This window comes from Siniperca chuatsi, linkage group LG5, assembly GCF_020085105.1.
Source record: "Siniperca chuatsi isolate FFG_IHB_CAS linkage group LG5, ASM2008510v1, whole genome shotgun sequence".
Classification (NCBI taxonomy): domain Eukaryota; kingdom Metazoa; phylum Chordata; class Actinopteri; order Centrarchiformes; family Sinipercidae; genus Siniperca; species Siniperca chuatsi.
The window spans coordinates 11330719-11348238 of NC_058046.1; the positions used below are offsets into that span (position 1 = coordinate 11330719).

Consider the following 17520-nt stretch of genomic DNA (forward strand, 5'->3'; position numbering starts at 1 on the left):
CCAATTAGTGTGTAAATGCCAAGTCAGAAAGAATGTGGCTGGCCTGTTATTGGCACACAACTCTGAGACTGAAGTCAGAAAATACCCCACCATGCACATGTTTGCTTGTAGGTGTCCAGTTGTTCTGGCTTGAGTCCTGCACATCAAAGTGACAAGAGTGTAGGGCCTGATTCAGACATGCCTTTAATCATTATCTGGGAAAATGCTCCTTTTATGATCTCCCATTCATCGTAATCTAGTCTTTCTGGATTTTTACCATGTGTTTTCTTTATGTTGCTGCTCTATTGACAGTAAAATAGGAGATCAGTTATGTGTCTTAACTGCACTGCTGAAGAGGCAGCTCTAGGTTTTTATCCATTGATTATATCACAGGCCTTATTTTATTAGGTTCATAGATATTTGTGTCTGAATCAGGTTCTACATTTTCAAAGGGAGTGGCATTAAATCTGTCCTCAGTTGTCAAGAAAGGTAAATGGTTGATTTTAGAGGGAAATTGCAGGTTTAAAATAATAATAATAATTCAGAGATACAGCTTTTCTTGATTATATTTTAAAACCAGCTCCCCATATCTTCAACAGCCTCACCAGAGTTTGACCATGATTACTGCCTGCCCAGGTCTCCAATGTGGCTGGCTTCCCTGAATGGTACTGCTCTTCAAACCCACCAAACTCTAAGAGGATATGTTTTTAATCCAAAATGGAGTGCATTCTTGTAAGAAGCACTGAATACACTGTTGTCAGTTTACACAAATCTTACAGTACCATAGTAACTTTGCTGTTAACTCATGACTGTGACTCTTTTGAAAAGTCCCTTGTGTGCATTATTCTCTGAAATAGCAAATGCTTGTTGCCCTTCTGATTCTGTTATTTACAGTTCCCTGCCAAGGACCTTTTTTCTTTTGCTGAGGCTGCACAACATTGCAATTAAGAGGAATGCTGGCATTTTGGTTTTGGACCACTTACAAAAACAAACCATCTCTCCTTTATAACGTGTGTCATTAGGGATGCACTAATAAGGATTTGTGGCTCATGACCTATTTTTGTTTCATAATTGTACTTATTTCTTCTTCCCCCCACATTACAAGAGGGAATATTTGGCATTTAAAAACAAGTCATCAACCAACAGCTTGAAAAAGGCCTACACAGCATGCTGTTAAAGTATTACATATTTTGGATAATTTGTTAAAATGTATATAATACAGTTATCTCAATTTATGGACCAATGAAAGATTGCCCCACCTGAAATTACAGTATAATCAATTTTTTAAAACAAGTATGTAAACCCCACTTTTTGGACAATCGTATTTATATGTGTGTGTATTGATCCATGAGATCACCAAAGGCTGAAGTCATTTGTCTTGATCTGGGTCCATGCAACTGGTGGCATGACCCATAATGTTTTTTGTTTTGGCAGAGCGCAGTCAGGACAGTGAGGTGGTGATGCTCTCTGACTCCAACTCCACCCAGGATGCCTTCACAGATCCCACCAGCTCACAAGACAGCAGCCACAAACCTGCTTCTGGGAAAGCCAGTTCATCGTCATCAGAAAGTACAACCCCTGTGAAGGACGGGCAGTCCGCATCTGAGGACACAGGTACTCTCAGATTGAAATTACAGATCTTTTCTGGCTGCGTTTATCTGTACCATTACATTGTTTCAGCTAAATGATATCAATTCATATGACAATATGCACCAAAGTATTTAAATTTGCATAAAAACTATAGTCAGATGTGGGGTCTTGTACATGCTCCACATTAAGCAATCAGAAAAACTGATCTAACATGGAAAACTTTGAGTTCAAGTCTTTGTTCTGAAGTCTTTGATTTGAATCCTACAGTAGCATCACATGGAGAACATTCTGGCATCCAGACAGAAGAAAAAGTTATCCAGGAAGTAGTAGAAGCTGTGGTGGTGACACTCCCTGAGGCTTCAGCCCCCAGGGTCTCTGCGGACCCTTGTCCTCATCCTCTGCCTGTCCCAGCCACTCCTCCAAAGCCAGCCCCCTTTCAACAGGCCACTCCTCAAACACCAGCCAGTGAGGGAAAGCGGAAGCCAGAGCCCCCCGCTGAGGTGATCGAAGTGCCCAAGGCCCTGCCTACAGAACGTGCCGACCAGAGACGAATGTTGGTGGAAATGTGCGTCCGTGCTCTCTTCCTCTGTCTCGGTCGCTTCCCTCAGCACTACAAGAGCCTCTACCGCCTGGCCTTCTTCTACACCAACAGCAAGACCCATCAGGTCAGTCCGCCCCTGTTAACTGATGGCACTAGTCTATTCTCATTGCCTTTCAAAGGCCAAGTCATCCATTAAAGCTAAGCCTTACACCTATAATCAGTATCTCCTGCCATTAATGGTGACATTTACAGAAGATGGAGCTTGATAAGAATTCCTACAATTCCCTCAAAAGTCACATGGACCTCTTGCATTGCTTATTTCGGTGACAATTATATCAGAGCTGCGATGGCTGTTTGTTTTTGTTTTTTTCCCTCAGATTTTCTTGTGGGTCTGTGAGTTCGGCAGTGATACACGAGTTGCTGAAACAGCCTGTGTTGGCTATAAGGCTCTGTGGGCAGAGGTGTGCGTGGGTGGTAGCGCAGTGCTCTCTCAGCCAGTTTGGCACAGGGCGGTTGTGTTGAGCTTCACTGTGGTGGCATCCGTCTGTCAGCACTCCGTTTGTCGAACCTTTTTAATACAGAATTTGTTCCTACTCAATAAGTGTGAATTGGGCATGGAAAGGTCCCTTTCTCTTTTATATTTTGTAATATGCTCATTTCACGTCAGATTACTGTATGCGCAGCATCATGGGTTTTATGGCTCCCAGCGGTAGTGTCTTCCTAATTTGCTACAAGACTGAAGAAATCTTAAATTTTTTTTCTTTATTTTATTATTCAGTCACAACCACTAAAATTAATAAGGTCAATAAAGCTGACTTCCTTGAGGCTCAGTTAAATGTACAATGACTTTTGATTGAGGCTTACACAGGTGGTAAGGTTTCTGTCGGTTTTTCCCTCCAGTGGAGTTATCAGCAGCCTGGATGAAAGCAAATGCACCCTGGCAGTGACTACATGACAGTCAATGCTGTTGACACAGGTTGCTTAGCTTCCCTCACAACCTGACACATCCAGTGTTAAAAGCCTCTGTGCCTCTTTTTGTTCTCAGGAAAACTGCTTCACTCACATTGACTGACTGGCCAGCTTTATCCTCATTCCAAAGATGGAAGAAGAGGGAGTCTGTAGTTTCATGCTATAGGCTACTGGGTTTGTGAAAGATAACATGAGGTGGCGTTAGCTTGCTATCTTTTTAAACAGAGCACTGGTGTAGACACTGATTTGTGAGTCATCACATTGTGAAAAGAGGTCTGCATTTTCCTGATTGCAAATGAGCATCATTTTCCCCTTTTTCTTTTTAGCAGATATTAAATACTGCATGCTAAGATACATGTTTGTTTATCACTTCTGTCAATCTATACTGATGGAGGGGTATCCCCTTGGTTTTCTCATTAGGAATTCTGTTGTGTATGTTTAAAAGTGTACATTCAAATGTATGTGGGGTTTTTTTTCATTTATTCCCTGCCACAGAACCTACAGTGGGCCCGCGATGTGTTGCTAGGAAGCAGTGTCCCATGGCAACAGCTGAAGCACATGCCAGCACAAGGACTTTTCTGTGAAAGAAACAAGACAAACCTGTTCAATGTAAGTCAGAGTTCACCATACCTGCATATTTTTTCCTCCTCTCTGTCATTATGTCACCACACATTGCTTAGTACATTTGGAGACACCTGTCATCACTGGATATATTGGCATTCCATTATAGTAACACCAAAACATTTTTTAAATCTCATTAACATTTTTTTTTGCATAAGGTAGAAGTAACAGAAAACATTTCACTTGATGGACTTTAGACATAAACAGAGTTTCTCAAAGTGACTTTTAAGGCCAGTATTGTGTGAAAGAATTGGCTTGGTGATGAAAATTTAGGCATATCTAAATGAGTGTAGTGGAAATTCCTACTTGTAATCTAATAAATGAATGCATTATTTTTATCAACCCTCAAAATTGGAATAACAGCACAGTACCTTTCAGGGTATTGGCAACTACAGATAAAAACTCTACAGCTATAAATAACTTATAATTTATTCACTTTAATCTCAGGTCTGTAGAATCAGATAGCTGAGTTCAGAAAGATAGACTGGCTGATTCAGGCTGTAGCACCCATGTGTCTGAGAATACATTGGGCTTCTTTGTTTGCCTTTAGAAAATATTTGAACATCAACTTAAAAAGGCAGAGTGATGCTGGGTCAGGTCTGTTGTAAGGTTACCTGATGGGCTGAACAGTAGCTATTAGAAGGCTGGGATATTCTTATCAGAAATGGTACCATAAGTATTCTTTTGTTAAACAGAAAAGAAAGTACCGTGGCTATAGGGTACATTGGCCAGTGACCTGCATAACACAGTCTGTTTGCTGTGCACTGATGTCATGTCAGTATATACGTTTGCAAGTTACTCCAGGCTAGGCTAGGCTAAGCTAAGGTTGCTGGGTAAATATGTTGACACTGAAGTAATTCTCTTATAGGTCTACTAGTTATTTTTCAATTATTTATATTACCTCTGACTGCCTATCAATGCACACATGTAGAAGCATTTCACAAGTAGTGGAGGGTTTGGAATTATTTTATTCCTACTGCAAACATACAAAATACCTGTTTTACATACACAGCACTGTTCATGCAATAATGTGCCTGACTATGAAATACTTATGTGTGCATGGTCTTCTTACTCTAAAGTTTTGTTTTATCGAAGTACATAACTGCACGGTAGTAGCTAATGGAGACTCCCAGAGGAAGAACCTGTGTCCTCACGTTTGTGACTAATGAGCTTTCTGCTTGTTTGTTGTGAGCAAATGATTGGTGTAATACAGTTAGGTTTACCCTTTTTACACATATTGTTCTCATAATTCAATTGAATGCACAAAAATCTGCCCTAAATATGGATAACGAGATACTAGCGCTGTTATAAATGGAGTTACACAGTGCAAGATTGTCTGCCTCTCTGAATTACAACGCCTATGTTGGGTTCCAGTGGAGGAGTCATCTGTTCTGCATGTCACTTTATTTACCTCTTTTCACTTGAAGCTGATATTATGTCTCTTCAATGTGGTTAGAAATTGGCTTACTTTTTCATTTGTTCCTCGTGTGATTTTTGTCAAAGCCTAAATGCTCTCATTTTGTTGTAGAGCAGATAATACAAGCAGAATCACATCGTGTCAGCACCTCAAATCAGTCAGTTGTCATGGCATATTGTGGCAGTGCACATTATTTCTGACATAGGTGATTTGGTGGCTGTAGAGTCAAATGCAGACTCCAGAGGGCTTCTGATAACAGACTATATAAGCGATGTGGGCCAGGTCTGAGCTGGAGGAGAGCTCTGCAATGCTCTGGCTCCCACTGGGTTCTCACAGAGCCCCTTCTGGAGGCAAACCTGCCACCCTGGCATACCGACTGTTTAAGCTTTACTGTTCCCTTCAAACGAAGCCCTCTCTCTATCATAGGACGATGCAAACCTTTCTAAATATGAATCAAATATGCCTGTTTTCATTCAGTCTGTGAGATCTGGGCAGTTAGTATATTAACAAAAAAGTTGCTGAAACACATTATATAGCCTGTATTTTCACCCTTCATTTTGTCAGCTTCATGAGAGCAAAAATGGATAAGAGCTTTCCTCATGGTTTCTTTGTAAATGTAGATGGACAGAAAGGCATTGTTCAGCACACAGTTTTTACCAGGTAGAAGTGGATTTTGAACCAGAACCCTTCAAGCCAGCTTTTCTAACCTGTATACTTGAGGCAAGTCAATCTCAGCTGACATCCGACAGCTGCGTTTGAGCCTGACTAATCACTCACTGTCCGTGTTTGATAAATATGTTGTATGTGTTTGAGTCATCTCTGCAGTGACAGAATGGCCAGCATGAGAGCTGCCACAAATTGACAAAGAGTGTTGATCACATCAAACATATGGCACCTTGATGTCAAGGAGACTTGACTCTCAGCTGAGTACGCACCTCAATGAGCCTGTTGGTGAATACTGAGTTCCCTAATGTAGGTCATGATGCCCTACTTTTCTCTCTTGCTTTGGCTATGTTACATTAACTGGGGCCTGGATAAAGTAACCTATATAATGCTGTTTAGAAATGATCCAGATGAGGTTGTGTTGCATAATTTATTGCTGTGGTTGTCAGCATGAATGCTTTCTAGGAAGGCCAGCTCACTTTTAAACCAATAATAAACTAATAATAGTAATGTAGTTGTTATTCATTTAAAATGTAGATTAGGTTAATATTTCCAGAGTCACGGACTTGTGACAAATAATTAATTTGGTAATATGTCATGGTATAGTCTATGGCGATACATTATTGATACATTGCATTGTGATACTTGGTGTTTCTTCCTTTTACTGTAGACATTTGCCTTGCTACTTAATGGCTGTTAGACATTTGTGGTTGAAATCAAAGGTTCGGAGGCAATGTCATCAGAGTTTCCACCGCACGTTTTAAATAATGGCATATGGGCTTGACATTACACTTTTTCAGCTACTTGCCATTTGGGTGTGTGGCTGATGTGTTTTACTTGCCTGATAGGCCTACATTTTCCATTTCGGACAAGTACATTTGGCTATTATAAAATAATAAATAAATATATCAACAGGGATTTGAAATGAGGGGCTGTTTTTTGTTTTTGATTTTTTTTACCACTTTATGACTAATAAAAGACAAGTATCAATTTATGAGGTTGCTGTAACTAGCTAGCCAGCCTGTAATGTTAACTAGCTAAGACATGTAACACTGACAGGTAAGTGACTTCATGTTTGGGTTGGGCGATATGTTAAAATTTTCCAACTGTCCACTGTCAGCTCAACATCCGGCAACTGCTGATATATTTGCGCCGGTGTGTGCGTGCATCCTCCGTTTCAGCTGGGAGATGTGTGCGAGCAGTTTGCTACGTTTTGTTTATGTTAAAGTATTATGCTTTTTGGATTTTCCCCTTTCCTTTAGTGTGTTATATAGCTTTTTTGTGTATGTAAATGTAAATGCCTGCCTAGCAACTGCCTAGCGACTGAACAGAGTGGGCCAGCTGACCAATCAGAGCAGACTTTTTAGAGAGCTAAAACAGAGCGTTTCAGACAGAGGGTGGATAGAGGTACTGCAGCAATGTATAGTATGAGAAAAATAATGTGTTTTTTGTACATTAAAGCATTTAAATTCTTGCATCCATTTTCCTTATTAAACAGAAAAATCAACCATACACCTTCTGAATTCAAGTTTCTCTCTTTCACCAAACTAAGACTAAGCTTAGTTTCCTTGTTAACTCATCAAAAGACACTTTATTAAAACTCGACAGAAACAACATAAAACTTAAAACCATCTTTGTTAGTCTTTTCACTGTTCCAAAATCATAAACTCTGGTTTGGCCAAAATAAACCCTTAATTCACAGAGTTAGATGAAAATATTCTGGCTCTACGTGCTGTTTTTCCTCTCTGCCGTTGCTGGCCTTTTTGTGCTACTGGGTTAGCTCGCTGAAGCAGAGGCTCTCACTCGTTCTTTGGAGGCAGAAAATTAGCAATATAAAATGACAAAAATTGCCCCAAAAAACGGTCCAACTAGACGGTCACCTCCATTGCGCAGTGTGTTTGCGATCAGAGCTTGCCACCAAGGCATCATGGACAGCTAACAACAACAACTGTTTTCAACACGAAAAATGGATCATCACATTTATGTTTCACTTGCCCTATTGGACAACTGCATGAGGCATTCCATTTGCTCGAACACAGAGTTTACCTGCCGTGGGCAAGCGTTAATGTCGAGCTCTGAATGTTTATGATCCAGTGTACATGTTAAGAAGGCTCAGGCTCTCACTACTCACTACTTCATTTCAGCAGCTTGTAATAAAGCTGCAGTAAATAAATCTGCTTTTTAAGCAATGAATTGGCTATTTTAGGGGTATATCTGTTAAATTACACAGATATTGTGATGTAACATAAACCTTGCAACCTATTGCAAATTGCCATCTCCTTGTGTTATCATTGTTGGCAAATTATTGTAATGGAATACTGTAATACAATTATTCCTAGCCCTTGTAGCAGAATATCAAGGCTGAATCTAATGAAATTGGTTATAATGCTGCTGTAATGACAGGCCCTCTGGCTGCTCAGGACTACTGTTGAGTGATCGTGAGGAGTCCCTGTGTGTTCACTCAGGCACGGTGTTACCTCCTCCCCCCCCCCCCAACCCGACTTGCCACACACATATTCTTGCTTACATATTCTTCCACCCACTCACAAATTCGCTCTCTACGAAGCTCCAGAGAAAATGGCTGTCCTTGTTGCTACATTTAAAAAAAAAAAAAAAAAAAAAACGTAATCCATCCTGGTCTTTTCAGAGAACACATTTTGAACTGATACTGTCTTTTCTGAACGAGCATTCATGTTTGATTTGACTGCTTGAATGTAACTTTGCTTATAGGTAGGCCCCTATGTCTTCTGGGGAACAGTTACACTTGCATTACTTGCCTCAGTTTGATGTATGACCAAACATTTGTGTGTTCAGCTGTGCAATGTGCTGTAGGTGGAGCTCCACTCAGGAGAACTTTTTTTCCTTTCTTTTCTTAGGGGAGGAGTATTGGCCCAATGAATACATTTTGTAGAAGTTGATATTTTGATTTGCATGTTGGAAGGTTAAGTCTGGCTGCCAGTGTATTTTCCATTGCCTTCTTCTGCTCTGTGTTTAGTTGAGCTTGACATTTTTTCAGCAGGTTTTTTTTTCCCTCACTCACACAACAGGAAGCAGGAAAAACAAGGTGTGTTTGCTTAGCATGTTTATGGTGGCCAGCTGGAGACACACAACCAGAGTTGAAAGAGAGGAAAGGAAGAAGGTGAGGGCTGTTGTCACTATACTGTTGGCTGAGAAAATACTCTGTGTATGCAACACAATCTTATCTGTTTAGGCAGCACTGTTCTTCAGCTTGTGTTTTCTGTAGTTAATGAGGGCTTTACTTACACAAACCTGTCCTTTTTTCACTCCAGTTTTTTTGGTTCTTTTTCACTATTGGTGTGCCACCCTCTTGATGCCTCCCACTACATTGATGTGGTAGCACTGAGTTCATTTTTCAGTCAGTTTATGTTCTCTTGTTCTTTTCCTGTTGCTCCGTCTTCAGGGTGATCACGCTCTACCCCTCCCCCTTGCTCTTATTTGCTCTACTCATCTCCTCTCTCTGTTGCACTCGTTCTGTTTCCTCATTACTCTCTCTCTCTCTCACTCCTCTGTTTGTGTGTGTATTGTGTGGGTGTGCACTAATGGGCGGGAGTTTCTCCACTTGCCTCCGATTGGCTGGCAAAGGCCTACGAGGATTGGCTGTATGCTGTGTATAGTGTGAGAGAAAGGAAGGGAGGAGGGGGGAAAAGAACTCCAGCAGGCTGGGGTCAGGGGAGAGCGGAGATAGAGTGCGTGGGTGTTTTTGTTTTGAGATGGCAGGGTTTGAAAACAGGAGAGGAACTAGTCAGCTTGTCTGTCAGTGGCATACTGAGCTTATAGGCCCTGACTCCAGCTCTGTTTCTCCTCTTGCCAAGGTAGCTGCCATTCTCTTCTTCTTCTGTTCCTGTTCTGCCGTGTGCAGCTGTGCTTCCCTCTTCTCCTCTCCTGCAGCTCTCGCTGCCCTAGCACCCAAATGCAGCCCACCCCTTGCTCTCAGAGCGTGAGCCTCTTTCAGGGTGGAGGCGCTACCAGGGCAGCTGGTGCTGCTACTACCAGCAGGAAACTATCCAAAAGAATACTGACACAGGCACCGTGGAGTAGCTTTCTTTGGTGATGGTGAGTCGCGTTCTCTGTTTCCCTCTGACTTTTACAAAATCAAGCTTGTGTCAATTTTTGTGTGAGTAGAGCTCCTGTGTCATACATGAGAGTTTGTGTTATACTTAGTGTGGTGTTTATCCAGTGGTACTCTTCTACAATGGCACAGAACTGCAAAAGAAAATGCCTTAAGTACTCGTCCTGAGGTTCTTAATTGTTCTGATTTCTGCATGTCAGATGTAGAGAATGTAGAGACGAATGTAGAGTCATGTAAGATTACACCACCCACCTGCCAAATGCTGGTAGCATTAGCAGGTAATCAGCCTTTTTGGATTTTTTAAAAATCGTATAAGTTGTAGTTGGCTGGTAAAATAGTGAAATTGTTGTTACCAGTAAGCTTCACTAGTGCTGGTTGCTACAAGACACATTAACACTCAGTTTTTGCAACTTCCCTGAAGTTAATAAGTTTTACCATGGGTCATATTTTGGGTCTGTGCCTTTCTTGTAACTGATGGTATGTTAAGAGAAGATGAAGTAGACAACAGGTTGAGGGTTTTCCTCCATGTGTTGTTTTAATTATTTATATATCCTTTATTTATTATTTATATTATATATTATTTAGGGTTGTTTGTTTGTTTTTCACTAAAAAGGATGTTCACTAGAAATATGTCCTATCTGTGATGCAATAAAAATATTTGTTTTTTTAACTAAATGTAAGGTGAAGTGATTCCAGTATGTTTTAGTGTTATTTTAAGGGTTTTAAGCATATTTTGATGATTATATTGTGATAATATCGTGAATCACAATAATTTTGGCCAGGATAATCGTGACATGAAATTTTCATATCGTCCCGTGCCTTGTCAGCATTTTGTTTTTGCTTAGGCTATCATACAAGGAAGTAGGGAAACTATCAGTACATAGTCCCTGCTCTTCATACTCTATTTGTCCTTTTTTTTTGTTAAGCTGCAACAGTACTCCTTTATGTTGCTGTTTGTAATACATGAATAACTGACTAATTAGGATTACTTTATGACGTGATGTGTCCACTGTCCAATTTTTCTCCTCATCCAACCAAACCCTGAAGAAATATCAGATTCCATTTGTAGAAAAGTACTCCCTTGTCATGTATTTATCCCTTGTCTGCTATGCATCTTAATCTCTGTCTGATTTTTGTGTGATATATTGGCCACATCTGTGCCAAAGCTGTCGTTCCAGATATCAAGCAGTGGTCATATTTTCTCTCACCAAAAAAAACTGGCAAAAGTCACTGCAGTTAAAGTCTTACAAATCTGCTTTAGCTGTTGTGCTACAGCATAATCTGTGTAAAGCCATGGCTCTGCTTTCCCTAAACAGATTTGCTGTGGTTGGATGGTTCTCTGATGAAGAACAACTCTCCTCCATTAGAGATGTTTTTGTGAGTGTAGCCCACCCCCTCTTCATACTTGTCCCACTCCTGTTGGAGACTTTTGGTAATACATGCATTGAAAGGTTAACACCTTTCCAGCCCCTGCCTGATTACATCATATAATAATAAATATTCTAGCCATACCCTTATTCCTCACTGTGTTTTGTTGACCAGTAGATCTAAATTAGTATCAATTCACCAGTTTGAATTGGATCCTGTAACACCATAATCAAAATAATTAATGAACAATCTGAGCAGAAGAGATTTATTTCTAAATTTATTTTAACAGATGTTCAAATAAAAATGCAATAGCCCCCATGAACTAAAAATGAAAATTTTTTCAAAGGAAGGCTTGGAATTAAACACAAGAGGCATGGGTTCTCTGGGATAAGTTTCTATTACATTTTAGATGGCCAGATTTGACAATTTTTCACTGAACAGGCTGTAAGTCTGTCCTCAGGAATGTGATTTGTTTTGATAGGTTTATTTTGCCTCTATTTCCTGCCTTGTCCCTCTCCAGTGGCTTTGAAAATGCCATCTGACAATCTGAGGCTGTCTGTGAGGAGGAGCGCCACGCTGCCTGGTGCCTTCAGCAGCTGATAGAGCCATCTCATTTGTTTTGTTCCGTCCTGATATGGTCATCTTTGTTTTGTCTCGCACACATTTTCTGAGGCCAGAAGCTGTACTCTGTGCCATGTGCATGTCTGTACACAGCCTAGGCCACCACCTGCAATCGCATCAGTAGCTTCAGAGTGCAGAACCTCGCCTCGCTTCACCTGCTGAGAGGACATGTGCTCATTGAAAAGGTGGACTCGTCCATCAAAAAACACCTGATCACGCTTTCTGCAAAGAAGCACTGTGTTTGTTGGCAGCCAGTCTGCTGGTCTGTTGCATTGCTTGGACAGAGCTGAGCACTAATGAGGCTGCCTATCATTTGTGCCCAGAGAAAAAAGCCCCCCATCCGTCCCTCCCCACCTCCCACATGGCCAGCCAGTCCGCAAGATCTCTCCTGCAGTCTTTCCTTCTCCTCATTAGGGCTTTCTTCTTTGAATGCCTTGTTTTTAACTCCCACTAATTTATCTTGCTTTCTGCTCTACTTTCTTTCCTTTCAGTTTTTCCATGTCTCCCTGTTTATTGTTTCTGTGTGTCATACACTCCATAGGGCTTTGAAAACCTGGAGTAGCAGCAGAGAGCAGTCATAAAAACTTAAACTTTCAGAATTTCACAAATTAACCTGTTGGCTTATTGTCCAGTCAAATGTGAAACCAGTTATATGTAGGCAGCTCCTCCTAGACACTATTTGGCCTCCTTCCCCAATGTTTTGTAACTGAACTAAAAGTCAAGGCCACACCAACAAGTCTGTCTATGCCATGTGTCATTAGCAGTTTGGTGGAAACATAATATTTTTGTTCATTGTTTGTAGCACAGTCAAACTCAACTCCAGATCCTGCTTCTTTTTTTTTTTTTTTTTCTCTCTCCTCGCCCCCTCCAGGGCATCTGGCGTATTCCAGTAGATGAGATTGATCGCCCAGGAAGTTTTGCATCTCATATGAACCGATCCATTGTCCTCTTGCTGGAGGTGCTGTCTCAGCTTAAGGATCACGATACTTTGCTAAAAGTCTCTTTCATGCTGCAGAGAACCCCTGACCAGGGAAAGTAAGGACCAACTTTGTATGATACTGCTGTTTCTGTTATGTATGATGTATTTGTTCCATGACATCTCTCCCCTTGCATCTTTCTCTTCCATGAAGGAAGTATTTACGGGATGTTGATCGCCAGGTTTTGGCCAAGAGAGCATTTTTCCTAACTGTAAAAGTCCTGGAGGACAATCTGAACAGTCTCACAGGGGTAAGGAAGTGCAAATCACTATACACGCACACACTAAGAGCCCCTCAGTGTTTTAGACGTCTGGCATACACCCACTTCATGTTTTGACAGGTTCTGCTCTCTTTCAGGTGTCTGAACAGCTTCACAAAGCGCCTGCGCCCTCCATGGGGGAGATGACCACAACGGATGCATCCAACAGGCCCAGTTCAGAGGACAGTAAGCATGCACTGCCTAAGAAGCCTGGGCTCACAGAGGGAGCCTGTGTCACTGACACAGGGCCCAGGGAAGCCTCCCAGGCACAACTCACCCCACCACTGCCATCCATCGATAAAGGGAGTAAGGTTCAGGAGAGCTACCCTGGGAAGGTGGAGACTGCTGGGAGTGAGGGGCACAAAGCAGGGCCAGAGGAACCCATGGAGCTGGACACTGGCAACTGGAGGAGGCCCTCTACTACCACAGATTCTCAGGGCAACCAAACGGAGGCTGAGACCTCCCTGAGTGCTGTGGAGCCCCAGCAGAAAGTGACTGACAGCAGCCGGACACCAGAGCTGTCTCTAGAGGAACTAAGTATCAGTTCCAGGCAGCAGCAGCTCCAAGCCTCAGCACCCAAGGTCACTGTGGCAGCCAGTGGGACTGATCTGGGGTCACTACGAAGGCCAAACAGGAAAAGGAAGCTTCTTGAGGATGTGGAGTCCGGAAAAACCTTACTGCTTGATGCCTACAGGGTGTGGCAGCAAGGCCAGAAAGTCATGACCTATGACCTGGGACGCATTGAGAAGATCATGTCAGAGACTTATATGCTCATAAAACAGGTAAACCTCTTCAAGATGTACCACACCAGATACCACTGCTGTGCATACACTCAGATAACATTAGTGTTGTGAGGATATGTGCTGCTTTAATTTTTTGTTATTTTGCAAAGTCATGCATACTTGATATGAGCCCTCCTAAAATAAATTGAGCTTGGGAAACCCCTCTTTTAACTGAATTAGTAACACAACACCCACTGTAGAATAGGGACTTTCCCTCTTTCAGTTTTCAAACACTGTGACAAATCTACCTCATAAAGCGTGGTTGTGCTCAGTAACCCAAATTCAACCTCTTTGACTCTGGTCTTTCTGCTGTCACTTCTGAAACAGTAACAGAAATTGACTCTAAATGTGGCCCTTATGGGTATTTTGAGGAGAAATTGAGATTTTTTTTTTTTTTTTTTTTGTAAATTTTTTTTACATGTAGGTCGCAAGCTGCGGTGGATCATTGTTGATTGGCATTTTTTTAACCCTCCCCCCCCATTGAACTTGTCAAACTGATGCATCTCATCACTGCATTCCGACAATTTATGAATTACATTTTTGAACAGAAGTGCTGAATCATTTTCTGTTGTCTGTGTTAGCCAGTTTTTGCTCCCATACAAAGACCATGGAGAAAGACTTGTATTTAATGGCTGTAGAACTGGTGCCAAAAAGTAAAAATGTGTATTGGCATAGTGCCATCACACAGACAAACGTCTGTCTGTATTGTAAGATTATTGCAGTATTTTAGGAGTTTTGTCTATTAAGCAATATGTATTGTTAATAATTGTTAATTTATAGTAATCTATGACTTCCTGTAGTTCATGTTAGAAACAGGGAAAGGTCTGCCATATGTATAACTATGCTAGTTATGTGAAAGTTTCAAATCATTGTTAACCTTCTCCTGCATAGGAACCGTCAAAGAAGAGAGAAGTTTCTTTCTCTCTCTAGAGCAAATGTACCTCCGTTGTTGAAAGTTAGTCCAACTTCAGTGCTTTCTATGGCAGAGATGATGTAGTTGCAGAACAGCCCACATCCTCTTATACAGCAATATTGAGCTGAGGATCAATGCTGGCCTTACAGAAGTTGCCATGTCATTGGCTGTGTAATGCCAGAGAGCTGTAGCTGGAGTGGCTAAAGAGGAGAACGAAGAAATCGGAGGAGATAGGCCAGCTCCAGCAGCTTTTGTTGTTTTGTTTTTTTTAGGTGCTTGGGTTGCAGCTAAGATGTTTTCGTGTGCTCTTTAAGAGACTGCAAAGAGAATATTTTCTCAGACACACCCATAAGAGAGAGTAGCCAGAACCAGCCATGACCTGTTTCCTGTCACCAAATGAGTTATGCAATTAATATGCCTGGACATTTTCCAGAAGCATCTTTTGATTGTGCACCAACTTGCAACTTGTGCACAAACTGCAGACGCTTTGTGGTTTTATGGTCTGCTGCATTGTACAGCTGCATGTAGATATAGTTTATATCTGTACCTTGCATCGTTTTCATTCTTGTTTATGTTTTTACTTCTACATATTTCAGTCAGATATTTGTCTTTCTTTCTGCTCACTCTAAAGGTGGTAAATTTAAAATTAAATCCACGGCTGCTAAATCGTGGGTTCTAGACAGACAGAGCATTTCCTGCCATCAGAATGCAGTATGTCCTGTCGCATTAAGTGAACGGTTTTATTGATGTGATAGAGATGTCTGGTTGAAATTTGCCTCATTCTAATAGCAATCGTGATGTGATATTGATAAATCACCACTGGCAACTGCATGTGGTTTGACAAGGAAGGTTTGCAGTGAGCCACACATGAATTGAAAGCAGAGGGCTGTCCTCTGTGATGCACTGAAGCTTGACTCAGTCCATTTAATATTTGTCATCATTTGAAAACTAGAATGAGGCTGCTGTAAAAATCCCTCCCTCAGGGGGTCCCTGAACCGCTGCATACAACAGGCTGCTTGAGGGAACATAACAGCTGTGTGAACAAGATTACTGCTAAGTGTACGATGTTGGGCTGTAGCTAAGCTCGCCAACTCCCACACATTCACTAGCTGTACTGGGCCTTAATGTGAGCCTTTTTTTACTGGTGCTATGATCAGAGGCAGAAGCACAGAAGAAATCCTGCTGGCTCTGATACAGAATCAGAAGAATTTGTTGTTGGTTTGGCATTAGTGTGGAGACAGACATAGTGAGTAATTAACATGGTATACAACCAGGACAGGTCACCTTGGAAATATATGTGAATATATGATGAATTTGCAGTGATAGTCACTAATCCAGTGTTGTATCCATTTTACTGAATAGAAGGATGTGTGAAAATATTTGACACTGTGGAATACAACCACAAGCATATGAAGATATGTTGCTCTGCCCTAATGTCCTTGTTCTGCCTGTTCTCCTGTCTCAGGTTGATGAGGATGTAGCTCTGGACCAAGCTGTAAAGTTCTGCCAGATACAGTTGGCCACTTCTGCCCAAAGACAGGTAAAACAGTTTAACTCAGCATGCTCATCTGCCATCTTTCTGCTGCCTCTACACTTTCTCTCCCCTGCGCATCATAGCTCATACTGTAGTTTACATTTATACAGAGAGCTAAATGAACAATCTATCTATCCCTGTTTTATCCAAGTTGATGCCAAATACTTTTCCCTCATGTAATGGGATTGGATTTGTATAGTAAAGCTTTGATGATTTGAGGCTTTACTCAAAACAAGTTTATAATATAAAAGCAGTATTTTAGTGATTTTATGAACACTGTTTTACATAGTCTTTAAACTAATGGCAAAAGATCCAGTCATTATATTATCACAACATTATGTTTTTGATTACAGCAGGTAAACGTTTAACTAGGCAGATGATTTCTGATAAGCTGCAACCATTAGTTAAAGGATTAGTTAAAGTCTGGTCTCTCCAGCATGGCAAACGTATGCTTTACCAGCAAAGCTAAAATTATCTATTTGAGTTGTCCTGATGATGTACACCCCACCCAGTCCAAGTAGGTTAAATGCTAATTTTACTTGTCTGCTATTTAGATCATGATAGCAAGTTTAAGGATAGATGTTTTGTTGTTCTGTAATATGTGGGGGAGTAACATGCAGCATCTGTAATAAAATGTGCTAAACTGATGAATAAGTCTGGGAATTACCAGGTTACTTATCAGTTTAGCACATTTTACTACAGATGCTGCATGTTCCTTCTATCTGTCCTGCTCCAGCCTACCAGTACTAAATATAGCCCCAAGCATGGTGTGAATGCTCCCTGTTGTCCCTTCAGCCTCACTCAGTACATCAGTTTCAACTGAGCTTTGGTTTGCATGTTGCTTATTTGCACAATGTGCATATGATTTAAAAGGCAAGATGACAGAAGTGTCTAAATACATTAAATAAGTATGTCTAATTGTAGTAAATCTAATGGGTTCAGCTAGCTAAACCAACTATTAACTGAGCTTTGTCTTCAGTTCTCATATTCCTCATCGAGTCATTAGTTGCTCTGCCTCATCCTGTGTCGGTGACTCCCCCTTCCTCACATCCCTCCTCCTGCCCACACAGTCAACACGGGTCTCTCTGCCCACATCCTGTTGTCACGGTGATGTTTCCCGAACCTCAGGCTCATGAGAAGTAGCTGTGGGCAAAATAAATCTGTTTTCCTAGTTCACTGATCCTATCATCTTATTT

At 41.2% G+C, this 17520-nt stretch overlaps 1 protein-coding gene across 6 annotated transcripts in view; it reads left to right on the forward strand.

The window, feature by feature from the left end:
* Positions 1 to 17520, forward strand: part of cabin1 (calcineurin binding protein 1) — a 38237-nt gene that overhangs the window by 13761 nt on the left and 6956 nt on the right. For 4 of the 6 annotated variants that reach the window (XM_044195654.1, XM_044195657.1, XM_044195655.1 and 1 more), the window contains 8 exons: positions 579 to 644; positions 1414 to 1593; positions 1837 to 2234; positions 3575 to 3688; positions 12731 to 12894; positions 12990 to 13086; positions 13194 to 13877; positions 16256 to 16330. In XM_044195654.1, coding sequence (XP_044051589.1) covers positions 579 to 644; positions 1414 to 1593; positions 1837 to 2234; positions 3575 to 3688; positions 12731 to 12894; positions 12990 to 13086; positions 13194 to 13877; positions 16256 to 16330 — 1778 coding nt within the window. The remainder of the gene's footprint in view (positions 1 to 578; positions 645 to 1413; positions 1594 to 1836; positions 2235 to 3574; positions 3689 to 12730; positions 12895 to 12989; positions 13087 to 13193; positions 13878 to 16255; positions 16331 to 17520) is intronic. The other 2 variants (XM_044195656.1, XM_044195658.1) reach the window with 1 other exon arrangement.